The sequence below is a fragment of the Myotis lucifugus genome, unplaced genomic scaffold (assembly GCF_000147115.1).
Source record: "Myotis lucifugus unplaced genomic scaffold, Myoluc2.0 scaffold_545, whole genome shotgun sequence".
NCBI classification, from domain to species: Eukaryota; Metazoa; Chordata; class Mammalia; order Chiroptera; family Vespertilionidae; genus Myotis; species Myotis lucifugus.
In genome coordinates this window covers 1-19,711 of record NW_005871593.1, presented here as the reverse complement: position 1 = coordinate 19,711, position 19,711 = coordinate 1, and the positions used below count along the sequence as shown (strand labels likewise).

The 19,711-nt window shown below is 44.6% G+C and overlaps 1 protein-coding gene across 1 annotated transcript in view; it reads right to left on the bottom strand.

Moving 5' to 3' along the window:
- Nucleotides 1-18,536, bottom strand: part of LOC102430899 (dynein heavy chain 8, axonemal) — a 99,894-nt gene extending 81,358 nt beyond the window's left edge. Inside the window, exons 1-12 of the mRNA XM_006104123.3 lie at nt 18,496-18,536; nt 18,249-18,441; nt 16,441-16,563; nt 14,680-14,810; nt 12,076-12,229; nt 10,608-10,772; nt 9,960-10,186; nt 8,127-8,245; nt 6,399-6,502; nt 4,601-4,777; nt 2,595-2,762; nt 1,523-1,738 (exon numbers count right to left, since the gene is read on the bottom strand). Of these exons, the coding sequence (XP_006104185.1) occupies nt 1,523-1,738; nt 2,595-2,762; nt 4,601-4,777; nt 6,399-6,502; nt 8,127-8,245; nt 9,960-10,186; nt 10,608-10,772; nt 12,076-12,229; nt 14,680-14,810; nt 16,441-16,563; nt 18,249-18,441; nt 18,496-18,536 (1,818 nt within the window). The remainder of the gene's footprint in view (nt 1-1,522; nt 1,739-2,594; nt 2,763-4,600; nt 4,778-6,398; nt 6,503-8,126; nt 8,246-9,959; nt 10,187-10,607; nt 10,773-12,075; nt 12,230-14,679; nt 14,811-16,440; nt 16,564-18,248; nt 18,442-18,495) is intronic.
- Nucleotides 18,537-19,711: the final 1,175 nt, after the last annotated feature.

Genomic DNA, 19,711 nt, shown 5'->3' with positions numbered 1-19,711 from the left:
GGGGTCCCGCTGGGGCCTGGCAGCTTGGGTGAGGGGCTGATGGCTGTTTGCAGGCTGGCCACGGCCCCAGCCACCCAAGCTCCCAGTAGAGGCTGGCTGGAAGAGGTATCTGAGATTTATTTATCTTCTATAATTGAAACTTTGTTGCCTTGAGCGGAGGCCACAGCTGACCAAGGCAGATGGGAAGCTTGGCTTCCTCCATTGCCAGGGCAACCAAGCCTCCTGCTTGCTCCAGCTCCATGGCTGCCAGCCACCATCTTGGTTGGGTTAATGTGCATATAGTCGCTCTGATTGGCCAGTGGGCATGGCTTGGGGGTGTAGTGGAGGTGCGGTCAATTTGCATGTTTCTCTTTTATTAGATTAGATTATTACAATTAAGTCTCACTGTAGACTTAATTGTTAGGAATAAAAATTTTGATCACTAAAAAATAACAGCTCTTTTAAGTCTTTTTTTTTCTTGAATTCTGAAATTTATGTAACATTTCTCTCTTGGTACCTTTTTGTTTGGGTGTGTTTGTTCTATAGTCGCATCATTTCCCTTTGTTAAAACTTTATTTTTCATTTATTTTCTATTTGTCATGAAGCATAGAGTTTAAAGAGGCAATCCCTTCTATAAAGCTTACTATGAAAACCAGCAACCTGCCCACCTCCTCACCAGTTCCTATTCCACAGAGCAACCACTTTCAACTCTTTCACCTGCACGGGGCTGGGGTGGGCAGCGGGGCTGTGTTTGTCTGGGTGAATTATTTTATGTCTCCTTTGCACTCCTGAGAAAGTCCTTCTGTTCCCTCAGATATGAAGGACAGCCTGGCCCAGCATAGATGTGTGTGTGTGTGTGTGTGTGTGTGTGCGTGTGTGTGTGCTATTTACCCTCAATACTTAAATTACATCCTTGAGAAGGTCTTTTTGTTTCCTCAGACACGGAGGGCAGCTTGGCCAGATACTGAATCCTCGGAGCAGGGCAATGTCCTCCTCACTACTCTACGTGAGTTTTTCATTCTGTCCTAGTGTTAGGCTGGTGGGAAGTCTGCGGCACCCTGAATTCTCTTCTTTTGTAATCATTCTTTTAAATTTTGTTTTATTGTGTCTTAGATGCATAAGAGTGTCCCTTTCTGTCTTTGAAATGTAAAACATTTCTAGGCGGAGATACAAATTTTTATAAATTTTGTTTGGAATATAGCAACCAAAATCAGTCTCCAAACCTTATCCCCAAACTTCAAAGAAATGGCAAGTGCTCTTCTGCTAGCATGACAGCTTGGTTATTATTCCCAGTAAACTCCTTCCCTGTCCAAGTTAACAAGCTGGTTCCAGTGTCTTGCCTGAGATGCCTAAAACATGTAACAGATGTAAAAACGGCGCGAGACGGTGAGACGGTGAGCGGGCAAACAGAAAAAGAGGAAAACGTTGGCCACCGGGACATCTACCTTGACTCGTCAGAATGATGCCTTGCCTGTTAACAGCAGTAACACGAAGGCCTGGTGTCACTGAGCACCGAGTTACTGGGAGAAGGAAGGAAACGTACCTTCAGGGGCAGCACCTCCCTGTTGATGCCATAAAATATTGCCATAGCGAGTGTCCAGGACAGCAGACCGGCCACATTCCCACAGACTTTTTTGGCACTTTCAAAAGTGTAATCATCCATATTAAAATACGGCTGCAGCAACTCCACCGTCTCTTCGTTGATGGTGTCCTTGGGGAACTGCTGCAGGCTCCACAGGAACCCCGTGGCGCTCATCAGCTGCAAAACACCAGCACCGCAGGTCTGCAAGGAGGTACCTGCCCGCTCCCCAGCCAGGCTGCTCCAGAGTAACAGCGGATTGGCTGCACCATACAAACCAAGACTAGGACAGGGGCCAGCCTAAATCTGTGAACTGCAAACTGTCCTCTCATTTCTAAAGATCAAAGTTCCCCTGAAGCATCCATCTTAGATAAAAACTGCTGTTTGAAATGTTCACCCTGCTATTTTGGCTTCTGTAAACACTTGCTTGCTTAAAATAATAAGGAAAATAAGACGACTCCCATTCCAGAGAGGCCGTAAACTACGCCCCAGACAGAGTTGTCTGTGCTGGCGCCAGGCCAGGCCTTGGGATATGGTCGCATGGCCCTTTCTCAGCACGCAGGCCTTCTTTCTCAGAAGGCCCGGAAGTCTCCTTCCAAGTTTGGGAGACAAAGGACTGGAAAAAGTATAAATAGAGAGAGTTTCCTCCATGTTGGGGGGCCCAGAATTTGAAAGACACATTTTTCCCTGGGCCTGCGCAGAATTTATCATTAAAATGTCACTCCCTTTCTCTAAGCATGGCTTGGTTTTTCTCCAGTCACCTGTAACACCCCCAGCTTCCTGTCCAGGGAGTGCATTTAAATAGGTTGACATCGGGTCTGCCAATACTGGCCACTGGTTCTGGACAGACTGTGCAGAAAGCAAGCGTTCAGCCTAAACCTCTTTCCCTGCTTACATTCTGGGAGATGCAGAGTAAGAGACACTGCTCGATACACAGCGGTCGACTTTCACCGGCCAGCCTGTGTGGCCTGTATCGAGTGCCCAGGCTGAGGACACCCGAGCGCCGCACGGGGCCTATAAAATAGATTTCACTTACTTTCAGCGACTCTCCCCATGACGGCTTGCAGCAAGGTTTTTCTGGATCCATAGTAACAGGATCAATTTTCTTTTGAAAGAGTAACAGGACGCAGTCCATGATTCTCATAATAAGATGCGGGGGCTTTGCAAGTTTCCGGACCGTGGCAATATCGTTTGGTTTGATAGTCTGTATTGGGGGTGAGGAATCAATATTTCTGTTGTTGTTGAGCAGTGTTCATAGTCATGTGGCAATCTAATACTTTTAAATAACAAAAGCAGAGAACTTTAAAATGCATTTTCTCCCCAAACCCTGACATTATCGCCTTAACCATTTGCATTCCAAGATTTTTTCCTAATAGTTCTTTCACTGTGGTTCTAGGATTTGTTTATTTTAGTGTTGTTTTTTTCCCCTCTATTGCCCTCAACTAGTTCCTTGGAATATCACTACCATTCATTGCCCTCCAAGCAACCACCTCCCCCCCCTACAGAGACTATCTTATGTGTGGATAACAAAGAGGAGCAAGGCCAGAGTAGCAGAAGCCTCACCTCTGGCCTGCACTTTGAGGGCTGCCCTACCCATGGAAGGGGGAGGAATTCAAAGGAGACAAGAGAAGTTATTATAACACCTGCCTCCTAAAAATGTTTTTTGACAATTTCTGTATGTGAGCTGGGTTTCGAATAAGTCATTACCAGACATTCAAAGCAAGAAGGATTGGGACATCCCATAAATCAAGAAAATCTCCTAAGACCCATTTGATTCAGTGATCTCTCTCTCTCTCTCTCTCTCTCTCTCTCTCTCTCTCTCTCTCTCTCTCATCATGGAATCCATAAAGGGAGTGGGGATGAAGAATGTGCCCTGGTCACTGTCACAATTTTATTAAACGATTATCATAAATCTATTCATTCATATAACAACTACAGCCATTCTCCCATAGAAAACAAACAAACAAAAATAGCCCTGTCCTCATATTTTTCCAAGACAGAGAGAGAAAACACAGTTACCCTAAACTAGGATTATATGTCACAACAGAAGCTCAGGGGTGATGGACAAATAAAGGAGAGCAGGGAGACCAACATTTTCTGGACGTGGTGAGGTCTGAGCCTGGTCTTGAAGGTTAGGTGAAGCATTCCTGGCAGAGGGAGAGACTCATTTAAACACCATGATTTTCCAAAGGCCTAGAGCTTTTTCTGTGTGTCTGGTCATGTTGTGTGGGGACAGACAACGAGAGTTCAAGGAGTAGATAGAAGCCAGCTTAGCCGCAGCAGCAGCAGCACTAATATTCATCGAGTATTTTCCACGTGCCCAGCAAACGGCACTCATGACCATTAACGTTTACACTGATCCTCCAAGGATCAGTGAGGAATTACAATCCCCATGGAGACTCACGGAAGGTAAGTCAATTTACTTAAGAAGTGGTGGCCTCCGAAGCTGTGCCCTCAGAGCCCTGGACGCCTGGCTGGGGACTTATCCTGAGAGCAACGGGAACCACATGGGGATTTCAAAGGGGCTCATGACAATCTGAACAGGGTTCTAAGTGATCTGAATTCCTTGTGCATGGCTTAGGCCAGTGATGGTGAACCTATGACACGCGAACTCATTTTTTTGGTTGATTTTTCTTTGTTAAATGGCATTTAAATATATAAAATAAATATCAAAAATATAAGTCTTTGTTTTACTATGGTTGCAAATATCAAAAAATTTCTATATGTGACACGGCACCAGAGTTAAGTTAGGGTTTTTCAAAATGCTGACACGCCAAGCTCAAAAGGTTCACCATCACTGGCTTAGGCATTAATCGCCAGTACGGTTCCCAGTTCTCATGGAAAGTCAGTTTACAGGATGCAAAGAGTAAGTTACAGGATGTAAAGACTTAAAAAAAATTAGAACTTGGAAAACTTGATCCGTGGAAAGGTTTGTTTCCAGACTCAGTTTCGTGATCACAAAACTTCTAGTTATTTCATGCCGTGGAACGCAGTGCTACAAGGACTTGTGTGTGGGGGGAGGGACAGCAACGCGCTACTCACATTCAGGGCTGCTTCTGCCTCCTCCAGGGCAGGCTTCGCGGCCTCGAGTTTGCTCTCAGCTTTTACTTTTTCACTGTCAATTTCATCCACAATTTTTTGGGCTTTGTCTTTCACCTCCTGCACCTCGTTTTTCACCTTGGCTGAAGCCTGAGCACTTACTGTGACTTCTGCTAACACCTGTTAAATTGAGGAAACACACGAGAACAAACAGAAACCTCAGAGCAGCATTTACAGATTTGAGTACTGAGAGAATATTCATCCACTAAAATGTAAAACATGAATAAGAGCAAGTTTATTCCCCATCTAAGATATATATGCTTATTTTAGTCCTCACCTAAAGATGCTTTTATTGGTTTTTAGAGAGAGAGGACGGGAGAGAGAGAAATTAATGTGAGAGAGAAATATGGATCCATTGTCTTTCTTATGCACTCCGACCAGGGATCGAACCCACAACCTAGGTATGTGCCCTGACTGGGAATTAAACCTGCAACCCGTTTGGTGCATGGAACGACACTCCAACCAACTGAGCCACTGGGCCAGGGCTGAGTCCTCTATATTTTAAGATGTATTAAAGTACACCTTAAGCAGTCCTTGCAGTCTGTTATTTCCTAAGCTTTCTTCAGGCTTAGAATATATAAATAAACTAGAGGCCCTGTGCACAGATTTGTGCAGGGGGGTGGGAGGGAAGGGGTCCCTCAGCCTGGCCTGCGGGGATCGGGCCTAAACCGGCAGTCAGACATCCCCGAGGTTGTAGCAGTGAGTGAAGTGGCAGGAAGCCGGGGAGGAGCCCGAACCAGGCCGGGCACCGCCCGGCTCTGTGCTCGGTGCTCTCACCATGGTCTCGCTGCTCCTTAGCACTGCTGCAGAGGTGGGAGAGGCTCCTGCCACCCCTGCTGTGCTCACCAGCTGTGAGCCCAGCTTCTAGCTGAGTTGCGTTCCCACTGTGGGAGCGCACTGACCACCAGGGGCAGCTCCTGCATTGAGCATCTATCCCCTGGTGGTCAGTGGATGTCATAGCCAACAGTTGTGGTTGTTCAGGTTGTTCCGGTCATTCTATCATAACAGTCGTTTAGGCTTATAGATAGATAGATAGATAGATAGATAGATAGATATTTAACCTTTCAGAAAAATGGTATTTCTACTGTATGTAATTTCTAAAAATTAAAACAATATAAGTAAGTGTAATGGAGTAAGATCAGAAATCATATTAAGCTTCATGTAAATAACAATCAAAATAGCTCATATTTTGCTAAGTGCCTACCATATTCCAGAACTTTGCTAAGGGCCTCTCTTGACGCTCTCCTTTCAGCAACTGGATAAAGGTCAAGATTTAAGTATCAATTCCTACCTGGCCCTGAGGGAGTGGAAGTGGACACAGCCTGGGGGGGTGGGGGGCGGTAGATAAAGGAGCAGCACCATGTCCCTACCCCCTGGGAGGAGTATCCTTTTTTTTTAACTTCACCAGCTCCTCCTCTTATTTTTCCCCTGCTTGACACGAGCTTCAGATGAGACTTGGGGCATCCTAGAAACCTAGAGTGTGCAGTCAAGCAGAAATGTCATAAACAGATGAGGGAGAACAAGAGAGACAGAGCCAGAGAAGAAAGAACAGCCTTAGACCTGGTGGGCTAGACTAGCTTAGGTATGCCTTGGTATGAGTTAAACAAAATGTCTAATGGTCGTTGGGAACATTATCTTACCAGAAATAGTCTAAGTCTATACCCTGTAAGCTTCTAAATGCTTTTTCTCTAGTTTGGAAAAATGTTCCTCACCGCTCGGGATAAAACAAATGCAAACTCACCTCATCTGCTTTCACAGACGCCACTTCCAATTCCTTCTCCTTCACTGCGAGGTCCTGCGAGAGCTTCGCAACCGATTCGCTTGCCTCCATGAGCTTGTCAAGACCTTTACAAACACACATATGTACATGCTCGCTGAGTCTATGAATCCCCCTCCATCAAATATTTATTCAACATTTACTACTCATAAGGCACCATATAAGTACTATAACAAACACAGGTAATTAATTATGGACAGATGCTTTAAAAATGCACCCATCTTAGGAGCAACAACCCTGACCATATTTCTGAGAGCTTCAGCAGGGGGTGAAGAAAATCGCTCTGGTGGGAGAACATCATCTGGCCACACTGAAGGGAAGTCACAGGGCCGCACCGAGAACGTCAGCCATTGGACTTGCTTGAGAAACGTGCTTGACAAACCTACGCTCCCCTGGGCTTTGCAAGCAATTTGTGGCTGTCATTTGTTGCCTTTGAATCCTATTGCCTCTGAGATGGCAAATGAGACGCATAATTTAGTAACATTTTTGTTGTCCTCTTCACTATAAAAACAAAAATAACCGCTAAAACCCGTGCACCTGGCTCTGTGGCTTCCAACACACTGGAGAGGACAGCAACCAACCAGCTTTCTCACATCCCAACTGGGTTCTACGCAGAGGTGTTTAGTGAATGTTTAGCATCTGGTCTCTTGACGGGGGAGGGGAAGAACTCATTTGTATGTTTCCGGTATCCATGGTGTAAATACTCCCACGTGGCTGATTTTCAAGCTACCGAGAGATTCTCAGTGGCACACAGATATTTCTACCAGGAAGGTAGAATGGACATAACCTCAAGAACAATAATAATAGCAAAACAGAGTAAAAACAACTCAGAAGTGATATGTTTTGAGTAGCTTTTGCCTTCGCTTTTAATATACTTTATTTAATTGTAAGTTTATGTAATTTAATTTTAATAAAGGCTGTGTTTAACAACCAGATCAGACAATTCCTAACTAACCCCGGCTCCAGTGAGCCAGCGCATGGGGTCAGCACAGAGCTGGTCCTGAGCATCACGCAGAGCCGCTGCGGGAAGGTGAGCGAGAGGACAGCGAGGAGCTTTCTCCCGCTGCTCCCAGCACCCCTTAACTTCCCGCCCTTGAGCTCAGTTACGCTCCCTGACCCGGTTTCGTGTAGGAGAAATAAAAGGACAGCACTAACGTATTTTGGAGTGTGTGGGTCAGATGCTTTCTGGACCTATAATTGATTCCGATTTCTATTTTTTCTACTTATATATACTGAACACTCAGAAAACCATCACTCAAGTAAACTCTCTCTTTTTGTTTTTGTTTATTTGTGTTTTGCCTTTTCCTTTGTTAGAAATTTGAGAAGCATTAACTTCACAAAGTTTATACAAATTGAGGGACATTGCAATGAAACCAGAAATTGAAATTGTGGTCAGTTCCCAAGAGCTGGCTATTCCCCAAATGACCGTGGTCACTCGCTGCCCAACCAGTGGTCCCAGAGTTGAAGGGGGGGGGGGGCGGAGAGAAATGGTCTAGAGAAAAACAGGCCACCTGCTTGGACTTTCTTCCGCCCAGAGTTTCTGGACAGGTCAAAGCAGCCTGAAGCGCCTTTCCTCAAATACTCCGTTACTAACAATAAAGTCCGTCCTTCCTTTTCAATCACAACAGCAGCCACCAAACACGATATTGGGGTCCCTATCAAACAAGCCCGTACAAATCCCATGCTGCTTACCAATGTTCATCCGTTCAGCCTGCTCATTGATAAATTTCACCTTTTCCGTGTAAATGTTTTTATAACCGTTTATAAACGAGAGGTAAGATTTGGGAGTCACGTGCGCTCTCCGGCGGTACCTGAAAGGGAAACAGAGTGAGCTTCGTCGCTGCGTCCCGTGGCCTGCCACACAGGTCGGAGCCCCTGCTCTTCCCACAAGAGTGAGTCACTGGTAGGGAGGCAGGGATTGTGAGTGGTTTCCCTGGAGATGAGATGGTGAGATCGTTAAATATCTATCTTGACTTTTTTGGGGTTGTTTCCTCGTCTGGGGGAAAAAAAATCACTGCTCTACACCTGCCAGAATTTTGTGAAGATAAAAAAAATATATAAATAGCAAATGCGCTTTGCAAACTTTAAGATTCTGTGCAGATATCAGGGATAAGTGAGGTGGTTGAAGTGTCTTCTTCTCGACTGATATTGGCTACACACCTCTTCACAGCCAGGCAGCAGCTGGTGGTCGCCTCCGGGGGCCCCCCAGCTGCTCCCTGCACTCCTTGGGCTGCCCTTAAAATCAAAGCAGCCACGCTTGATTCAACACTCACCTCCTTATGGGCTTAGCATAGTGATTATATTTAACAATAGAAATAAATAAAAATAATAATTTTATACGGCAGAAACTCAAGTCAGAGAACTCCACACATACATAAAATCATTTTACCTTTTAGATTAATTTTGTACTTTTGGCTTTCAGAAGATTTTTAACATTAAAAATATTTCAAGAACTTGGCATATAGATGACTATCATTAAAGTGTTATGAAAATATTACATTCAGAATAAACTTCTACCGCCGGAGAGGATATGAAAAATACACCAAGTTTTTCAAAAATAGACATGGGTTTCTGTAGCTCTATGAAGGTGAGGATGTCTCTCTACAGGTAACAGTAGCAGGAGGAGTTCAAATGAGGTAGAAAGAAAATCGTCCTCACAGTAAAAATGAGTGCGCATGAACTCACCAGAAGATCATCTACAACTAACAGTTCAGGAGGGGTGGTCTAGGTAGGGTTTCTCATACCCTTTGCGAGATAGGGACCCCCTGGAAAATCAGTGAGATGGAACCCAGAGGGTCCCTCTGCAGAAGAACAGACATGGTCTTTCTGGCGGGTCCAGCACCCCTGTGGCCCACCCGCTAACCCTGAGGGAGAAGCCCACTGCTCCAGAAATGCAGGCCGGCCCAGCGACATTCACATCTGTCAGTGGAACACAGAGACGATCATGCTGGGGGGAGGGGAGGTGAACTTCTAAACTGTTGACACCAGCTTTCACATATGAGTCGCTTCTCCTACAGTCAATTACAATTTTGTTTCACAATTATTTGGCCTAAAAACATGATGAAACAGGCATCACTTGATCAGACTAAGTGATGCAAATACAAAACCTAAGTGTTCTTGTAACAGAAGGCAGCGATGAAGCTTTAAAACAGCGCACTTCTTTAATCACAATAAATAATGCACTTGAACAAGAAACTAATTTTAAATGGTTTGTGATGAATAGTTAAGTCATTTTGGGGGAAAAAAATTAAGTACACAAAATAAAGTGATTCATTAAGCATGTGTTACTTTGAGGCCTAGAAGGAAGGAGGTACTTAAATATGGACACTAGTTAATTTTTAAATCTCGTTTTTTTACTACCCTTTCAATCCATAACCACTGGAAAATCAAAGCAAGAAAAAATGTAAGTGCTGCTGGGACCCTGAGCTCAGTCCGCACGAGCCCTTTCCTGGATGTTCCAGGCGATTCCTCCTAGGAGGGAACTTAGTGGTCCTGCAGCTCTCGTGCGTATGCCACGTCACCTACCTTTGGAAATAACTTTCACAGTTCTCTGAAACCATGTCATGGAAGAGGCCCATCGTTTCCACAACTTGTCTTTTGGTGTCAGCAGAGCAGACGATATTATAGCCTGAAAGGAAGTAGGAGGCCACGGCGACCAGCGCCTCCCTGGGCCAGCGACTGAACCAGTCCATAGTGCAACCTGATATCAAGCCAGGAAATTTCAAAGACCGGGCGCGGAACTTCTCGCCAACCTATCACAGCAAAGTCAGGAAGCATTAGAGACACAAGCGGATTATAACTTGGCTAGAGAGAGTTGTGTGTGCATGCTGAGTCAACGGTGTGACATCACAATTTTTTAAAACTCTTGGGCTGCATTAATAGATAAAGTGTCCAACCAGGGCGGTGAGGGCATGAACGGGAGTGGGGTGGGGTGGGGGGCAAAGGGGGGATAAGGACACATATGTAATACCTTAATTCAGTGGTTCTCAGCCTGTGGGGTGTCAGTAGTGGTAACTCTGACATCTACTTAGAGCTCACGGAACCCTCCCAACCCTTCTCTAGTCCTCTGTTAGATTCTGAGCCAATCATCTCATCAGAGAAGGTAGACAAACTACCTGACTACATTTAGATCAGTAGCTCCTCCCACACGGACATGGTAGAATAAGCACTCACTGGAGAGAAGCAGAGCACCACATGCAAGTTCCTCCTGGACCTCGAGATGAAGTACTCGTACAGGTTGTCGAAGGTGGGAGGGTGGCGGGGCAGCTCCCTTTTCATCACCGCGATCAGACCCTGGGTGATCTCGTCTATCTCATCCCGTGCAAACAAGTTGGAGATCTTCGAGGAATGGACAGACAGTGTTCTGTGCTTTCAGAGTTCCCACAGCCAGTTCACTGCCAGAGTCTGGTCCTCTTCCCCTCCCCTCTCCCCCTTCATGTCGTCTTTTCTTCCTATTTTCTTTCTGCATCTCCACAGTTAAACTGCTGGTTTGCCAGAGATTATCAAGATTGCAACCATTTATTGAGCAGACTGGGCTGTTTAACCAGGAGCAAATTATGTTTCTTTCCCCTTGTCGAAATAGCTATCACTAAAACGCGGTCTCTCCGCCATGGTGATCATTCCTTTAACACGTCCAGTGCTGCCCTCTGTCCTCTGAGTCACTGTCAGGCTCAGTTCTGGCCCCACGCTGGTTAGCTAGCTCATGGCCAACAAGCATCCACCAACACCAGAGGGCTGGGAAGCGTGAACACCGCGGCCTGACGTTAGGAAGGGTGTGCGCGCAGGGCTGGTATCTGGGACCCTGGCTTTGGAATGTCTCCCCCATTGCTCACTGATAGGTTGTTCCACTGCGCCCAGACTGTTTATGCAAACACTGGGAGAGATGGTGAACATCTGCGTTCCTCCTGGGAGTCTGCGATTTGGGCAGCCGTGGCTGGGTAGGGAGTGACCACATGGCCAGCGCCAGTGACGGCATTGGCCTCTGAGCCCCAGGCAGGCTCCCTGAAGGGCAGTGCATGTGGGTGGCTCTTCGCTGCTGCGGGAGCAGCACCCCCCAATGGCCCTCTGGCGGGAACAGAGGCAGCCTGCACGTGGATTTCTCCAGATCCACCCAATGTGTCTTTGTCTTTGCTCATCTGGCCGTGACTCCCTACTGTGTTGCTTTCATAAATGTTACGCCTAAGTCCTTCTAATGAAGTACCACGCGTGGGAGGGGTCGTGACGGCGCTGATACAGTGGGGTCAGAAGTGGTAACTCTGACATCTACTTACAGCTCACGGAACCCTCCCAACCCTTCTCTAGTCCCGTTAGGGAGGGGGGTGGGTGGGGGGGTGGATAGATAGGTACTTTGCTACTCCTGAAATAAATCATAGGATCAAATTGGAGACTAAAGAGACAAATAAGCAATCGTATTTAAAATGGAACAAAGCGTACAAAACAAGCTGGAGACAGGCAGCATTAATTTCACAGGAACTTCAAAAAACTGGCCAAATCTCATGTGTTAATCACTTCTGAAGTGAAACGTGTGTAACCATTGGCCTCACTTGCTAAAGGTTGTTGAAGGGTCACTGCTGTTTCTACTCAAATAGAATGTACATTTAAAAAAACATGAGGGTTTTTTTTCTCCACTTTTGAGACCTACCTCCCCTGAAGATAGCAGGTTGTTAAGATATTCTAGAAAAGCCTCATCTTTTATTTCATTGTCAGTAAAGATGAAGGTGATGCCTTTTCCTTCAGCCCCCGCAACTTTGTACAAAACTTTTAAGTCTTCTGTTAGGTTAGTCACATTATAAGACCTAAAAACAGAAGTGGTAAAAAAAAAAAATTTTAAATTACAACATATATATAGTCTTAATTTATCTCAAAATTCAATAAAGCCCATGATGATTAGAGCATAAATCTGCACCTGCTGCAAGAGATATTAAGTAACAATGTCTGTAAAAACACAGAGATTAGCCTGGCCGCCATGGGTCAGCGGTTGAGGGTCAACCTATGAACCAGGAGGTCACAGTTAAATTCCCGGTCAGGGCACATGCCTGGTTGCGGGCTGGATCCCAGTAGGGGGCGTACAGGAGGCAGCTGATCAATGATTCTCTTTCATTGAAGTTTCTATCTCCCTCTTCCTTCCTCTCTCTCTAAAAATAAATAAAAATATATATTCTTAAAACCAGAGATTAGCATAAAACAGCTGTATGTTACGGTTCCAAACACATGTTCTATTTAACCTGAGAAGTGAGGACTGGGGAACTGACCATCAGTGGCTCACGAAGAATAACTGGGACAGGGAAATGAACTTTCATTCCCTGCAATCGGACAGTCCTCAGCCACAGATTTTGCCCAAAGGGCGAATATGTATAGCATCTAAAACAAATTTGAAACTTGGATGAGTTTGGACTGATAAAAAAGTAAACACAAATTATAAATAAAATCAGTGATTAGTGATATATAGTGGTAATTTGTGCATCTCTCTGAGTGGCTAGATGCAGAGAAAGCCTACAGAAAAGATGCATTGTGCAGTGTGGTATAAATAACAGAAATGCCATCATTGTGTGGTTACGGATTACGAAAAGAAGACCTTGGTCTCTGTTTTTCTGTTTCCTACTGAACGTGTGTGCTGCCGAGCTGGTGTGAGTGTAAAAATGAAGCAGACACTTTCTCGAGTGTGCGTGTGAATCTTCATGAGTAAGCGGAGGACAAAGACCATGAAGAAACCCCACTTGAAGGAGGTTTTGCAGTGCAAGGAACAGGGGGTTTCATGGAAGCCACGGGGTGTACTGGGGAGACTATGGACCTCGGAACCAGAAGGGCCTGGGTTCAAATCCCCTTTCTGCAGCTTTAGGAACGTTCCTTCACATTCCTCAGACCCGTTTCCTCATCTGAAAAACGAAGGGAACACCTATTTGTAAAGGTTGCTGTGGGCATTAGAGATGATGTAGCTTGAGTGAACCTATCCGTGGTCGGCAAACCGTGGCTCGCGAGCCACATGCGGCTCTTTGGCCCCTTGAGTGTGGCTCTTCCACAAAATACCAAGTGCGGGCACGCACGTACAGTGCGATTGAAACTTCGTGGCCCATGCGCAGAAGTCGGTATTTTGTGGAAGAGCCAGTATTTTGTGGAAGAGCCACACTCAAAGGGCCAAAGAGCCATGTGTGGCCTGCGAGCCGCGGTTTGCCGAGCCGCAGTTTGCCGACCACCGAATGAACGAGGAGCTGGTTTTTACGCTGGGAGCATCAGCTAGCTACCCTCCGCTGAGGGTAAAAAGGCTTTGTGACCGGGCTATGCAAGAGGCCAATCTCAACAGGCTTTGCTTTCCTGACCCACCAACACCCACCAGCAGTGCATTGCCACAGGATGTTTGAAATATCCGAGACGTCTGTTTTGAAATGAAATAGAAGGTGTTTGAAAATAGAATTCAACTGTTTTCATTAGCAAAAGGAACTCCATCAAACAGCACATACATTCCTTTAAAATAAATCCCGAGACGGAATTCATTAAAGAGACGCTTTGCTGAGACGCCACTGCACCTGTGGGCAGAGCCCAGCCACACCTTCCTGCAGGGGCCGTGCAGGTGCTGCTCTCAGACGCTCGCTGACAGGCCAGTCTCTGAAGGGCCCAGGCATTGAGGTCTCAGAGCCACTTTGGCTGTTTTTGTTTGTGTGCGTCTGTGTGTGTGTGTGTGTTTTAATGATTTTTATTGATCTTTTAGAGAGAGAGGGAGGGAGAAGGAGAGAGGGTTTTTTAATTAAACGGACTGTTATGTATTGTTTTTGTGATACAAGGACACATTCACAACACACCCCTCTCTAGGCCCTGACCCCTCTCCTCTCGTTTCTTTCATAGCTAAGCTTCTCGAGGAGTTTCTAAACTTGTCTCTGCTTCTTCACTTCTTTAAAGCGACGTGGCTTCTGCACCATCCACTCCACTGAGAGGTTTGTTTTTTAAAAAATATTTTTATTGATTTCAGAGGGAAGGGAGAGGGAGAGAGATAGAAACATCAATGATGAGAAAGAATCATTAATTGGCTAACTCCTGCACGCCAAACACTGGGGATCAAGCCCGCAACCCAGGATGTGCCCTGACTTGGAATCGAACCCTGACCTCCTGGTTCATAGGTGGACACTCAACACTGGGCCACACCAGCTGAGCTCCACTGAGAGTTTTGACACGGTGACTGTTAGATACCACTTTTCATACCCCAGAGAAATTAACTATAGAAAAACATGTTGTCTGTTTTACGTTATCTTACCTGGTTAACGTTATCTGGAATATCTGATACCCGGCTATGAAAGAGGCCAATCTCGACAGGCTTTGTTTTCCTGACCCACCAACACCCACCAGCAGTGCATTTCCACATGATGTTCGAATTATTCGTGAAATCTGTTTTGCAATAAAATAGAATTTATTTGAAAATAGAATTCAACCATTTTCCTATCCTTGCACTAAATGGGCCCAAGATTTGACCATATACTTCCAGATTATATTAAACCTTTTCTGTTTATGATCTATCTCAGAATGTCAAAAATTAAAGTTCATGCTGATTTATTTGACTCAAACTATTTCCCTGCCCATCTATATTTTCCTCATGAAAAACAGACCAAACGATCTTTCCTGTCCTATTTCAAAACTATTCTGTGTTTGTGTGGATTTTTTTTTCTTTTTACTTTTCAAATGAATGGATGGTGGAGCTGCACTTGCCAATCTGCACAAAGTGTAGATTCACTGGCTTATTACTCACCAGTCTAACACCTGACTTACTAGACAGCTAGCTCTCCCACGAATACTACCTCTATCATATCTCTCCCAAAGAAAATTCTTCAAAAGTATCAGAATTCTACTTGCAATGGGGGCAGAAAGGCATTTGTAGAAGCAGAATGAGAGAAAGAATCTGTCTAGTCTTGTGTTGCTTTTCTTGTGGTTGATTTCTTCAGTGAGAACAAGTGGTTCAGATCTAATGCAGGCCAATGGCAGACACTGCTGAAAAGCTGCCTTTTACCTTAATGTCAGCGCGAGGAAGAAAGTCTAGATGGATCACTAAATTCATTATCACCACTAAAAATAATTTTTAAGTGCAAGTCTTTAGATGTCAGATCAGTAATGACACTTTGATATGTATTAATTCTATCATTATATTTTAAAATACGTTAATCCCTTATAGGTTTTGCCCTTAGAACACAGTCCCAGGCCCCCAGGAACTAGCCACAAGGGTATTCGAGAATTACTTGTCGAATGAGAAACAGCCCTAGGACATCTAGAAATTCACCAACTTTGCAGACAACAACTGTACAGTTGTTCGAATGGAAAATAATGCCCAAATGAATAAACAATAACACAAGAATAAACTGTTTCACATACTCACAACTGTAACCTACTTTTGCCCCACCCTGTATGATAAACAGAGTTACATGCTTCCTCTTTATCACCTTTCTACTCTGTGTTCTGACTCCTGGAGAAACTCCTTTTTGACCTACAAATTATACAAATAAACTACTCTTCTCTGTAGCCTCCCAGACTTGGCCCAAACCACCCTTCTCCTCGATGCTGCCTCTAGTTGGATTCTGCTTTTCCATCAGCCCTATTTCCCTCCTTCTCCCTTTCCCCATCTGTCGGCCCCTCATCTGTAAGCCTGTCATGAGATGGACATTTTAAAAGCATCAACTTTTCCTCTACGAGGAACAGAATTCCCATTATGTCAAAATATGATTTAAGGAGGGAATATTTTTTCACAAGGTTCTCCAGCACACTTTCTAGGAAGGTAAAACTGACTCAGTGCGTCAAAAGCTCTGAACACAAAACCCATCAATTTGCCCTGGAGAAACATCTGCTGTCATACGGGTGGATTCAAATAAGGGGTTTCTAATTAAGCCTTTGTTTTCGGAGACAGTGCATGAGTCCACTCTTCTATATGCTACCTGATACTATATATTTATTCTCTCAAGAGGTTTATCTGTGCAATTTACTAAGCTTTCACATGCTCTGTTTATGTCAGTAACTAGTCCACAGTTAGAACCTTAATAAGATGAGTCATTGCATCTTTAAAAAAGACCAGATCAAGAGATGTTCCTCTAATGATTTCATTGAACTGTCTCTGGTAAAACTGGAGCTTTTCAGACAGAAATTCAAAGGATGGCACCTATGGGTGGGAAGAGAGGAAAATATAGGTAAGGTCCAAAATTTATAAAAGTATCAACTATGAAGACACTCCAAAGTAATTCCAACTTTTTTAAAACCTATTGCATTTCTAAAAATTTGTCATGGGTTAGTTGACTTTTAATTATTTCCATTTTCAGGGGCCTGAAACCCAACTTTCCAATATGAAATTATTCCTGACTTTTGCCTTCAAAAACCCCAGCATCCACTCCTACCCACGGTAATGAAGGTTGGAGTGTAACAAATATTTTTTCTGAGTTTTTATTTGCTTTTTAATACTGTTTATGCATTTTTAAAAAAATATACAGAGGCTTCACATTCTTTATGTAGTCAAATTGTTCTGAAATAAATATTCACGTATTTGCTTTGCAAATTGTTCCTCCCCATTTATTTCTTGATCCACATGCACTCCAGAATTGCTTCGCATCCCTTTGGAGTCTTATTTCAAACTTCATTAAACCTATGCATTAATTTAGGAAGCCCGATGGGTCATTCAACCAAGTAGAGTTTTATCATGTTTATTCCTAGGTATTTTACATATTTTTGCTGTTGAGTAAAATACTTTTAGGCTACATTTTCTATCGTGTGATTTTTAGCAAGAGTTGGCAAACTTTTTCTGTAAAGGGAAAGATAGTGACTATTGTAGGCTTTGGGGCCCGTGTGGTCTCTGGAGGCTACTCCGAGCTCCGCTCCTGTCCTGTGAAAGCTCTCAGACATTTATAAACAAGTGGGCGTGGCTGTGTCCCAAAAACCGCTGTATTATGAACCCTGGTGCTTCAAGTCTGTATAATTTTCACGTGACACAATGCTATTATTCTTTCCCTTTTCTCCTACCCACTTAAGAATGTAAAAATCATTCTTAGCTCACAAATCTAACAAAACACAGGCAGTCAGCTGGAGGTGGCCCATAGACTATAATTTGCTAACCTCTGGTATAGAGGATAGTTCCTCAGTTTTATATTTATATCATACTTGGTCATCTTACTGAACTCTTAGCACTTAAAAGAGATTTTAAATTCTCTTGGTTTATATGAAGAGATAATCATATCATCTGCAAGTAAATGGTATTTTGGGGGGTTTTTCCCATCTGATCATTACAGCTATTTTCTTTTTGCCATTTTGTTGCAGTGCCTAGAACTTTCAAACTAATTCTATATATATAAAAGCCTAAGTGACCGTTATGACTGGTCAACCAAACACTCAACACAGGAGCTGCCCCCTGGCGGTCAGTGTGTTCCCACAGCCAACCTCCCTGGGCCGACCAACCTCCCGCAGTCCCTCCCTCCGGCCAGCCAACCTCCACGGTCCCTCCCCCAGGCCGGCCGGCCTCGAATGACCCCAATCGGGACTGGGACAGACCACCCCGATCAGCCCAATTGCCAGCCAGGCCGAGGGACCCCACCCATGCACAAAATCTGTGCACCAGGCCTCTAGTATTAAATAATAGTGATAAGATCAAGCATCCTTGTCTTGTACCTAACTTTCATGGGGTCGCTGCTAAATTTAATTGGAAGAAATATTTTACACTTTGTGTATGATGACATGAATCACAACTGATAACTCATGTAGAAGTTACAGTGACTCCATGGCAAGGCTCCAATATAGGGAGAAATTTCTAGTTAAGCGAGTGATCCTCAAAAAATTCTCTTTAAAGGTGAAAATAAATACCAGTTCATAGATTTTGGGCACTTCAAATATACTGTCTTCAGGTTCATCACCAGTCGGTTCAGGCATCTCACGGAGAAAATCTACAAAGTATGGCTCAGGATGAATATACGATATCACCTCCGAGTTGATATTTTCTTCAATTGCACGAACAATATGTGCATTGAACCACTGCTCGTCCTCAGGCATTACAAATCTGCAAGAAGAGTCCAGGAGTAAAAATGCAAAACGTGGAGGCATCTTTCCTCACCGAGCGTGGTTTCGACCCCTCTCCACCTCCTCTGGCCCCATCCCGCACCTCCGTCACGTCAGCAAAGGGAAACACTCTGTTCTGCCTTCTGATAAGAAGGACCTAGCCCAGCTAACAGAGTTGTAACATTCACAGTGTTACTCACAGAAAATACTGATGAGGAGAGGCCCTCCTTGGCCAAACTTAGGCTCCTCTGAATACTCTTCCCTCGGCTTTGCTACTTCCATGCCCTTCTCTGCATCACCCGATTTTAGCACAAATCTTGTTAAGTACATTTAGCCAGAATCCTCCACCCCCAATATCTGGTCACCCTCGTGTGTGACCAAATTCCACATTCTCCTTCATCCCCCTGGGGTAACATGTGATCGCCTGGCCAGCAAGAATCCTACTTGGGTCCGTTGAGCCAGAATTCCCCTATACCTGAGGTTTCCTCTTGCTGATTTTCCACCTGCCGACCTCCCGCACCCTGTTCCTTGCCTATAAACTCCCACTTTTTCCTTTTTGGGTTTGGAGTTGAGCCTCTGCCCACTATTGTAAAGCCCCATGGCAGCAGTCCCTCTACTATCACGACAGTCGCTTTAACCAGTGTCGTGAATAATTGTTTTGTTTAACAATACAGGTGAGTCAACTGGGTGAGGTCAAAGGTCCCTAAAACTTGCAATAAGAGTGCAGAAGTGACAGTCAGTGTGGGCGCGCATCCTCTTTCTGGGTTTGTGGGCACACAGTGCATGAAGGTCCTTTTCAGACTTACGGTATCGGGGGGAAGAGAGGAGGATGCGGACTGACACTGGACAAATGTCACCTGTGTGTGAGACACTGGTGGCCTTCGCAACTTGGTAAGACTGACGTTACCCTCCACGTTTCACAGAGGGGGACACAGGCTCAGAATGAGGACTGTTTATGTACCAGATTTTACCCCAAAACTACACAGAGCTCCAGTTTTTTAGAAAATGTAAGTCACTAAAATTTGCCTCTGAATGTTACCAGCTCTCTTATAATGTGGTGATTTAAAAAGATGTCCTGTTGAATGTGGCACAGCAATCTTTTTAAGGCGACCAGCAGGTGGGAAACGGCATCGATGCTTCAGAAGCCCCAGAGAAAACTAAGACACTATTCCTTACTCTACTCATTCACTACTCCTTACTCCACTGGTTCACTACTCCTTACTCACTGACTCACTAACTCCTTACTCCACTGATTCACTACTCCTTACTCC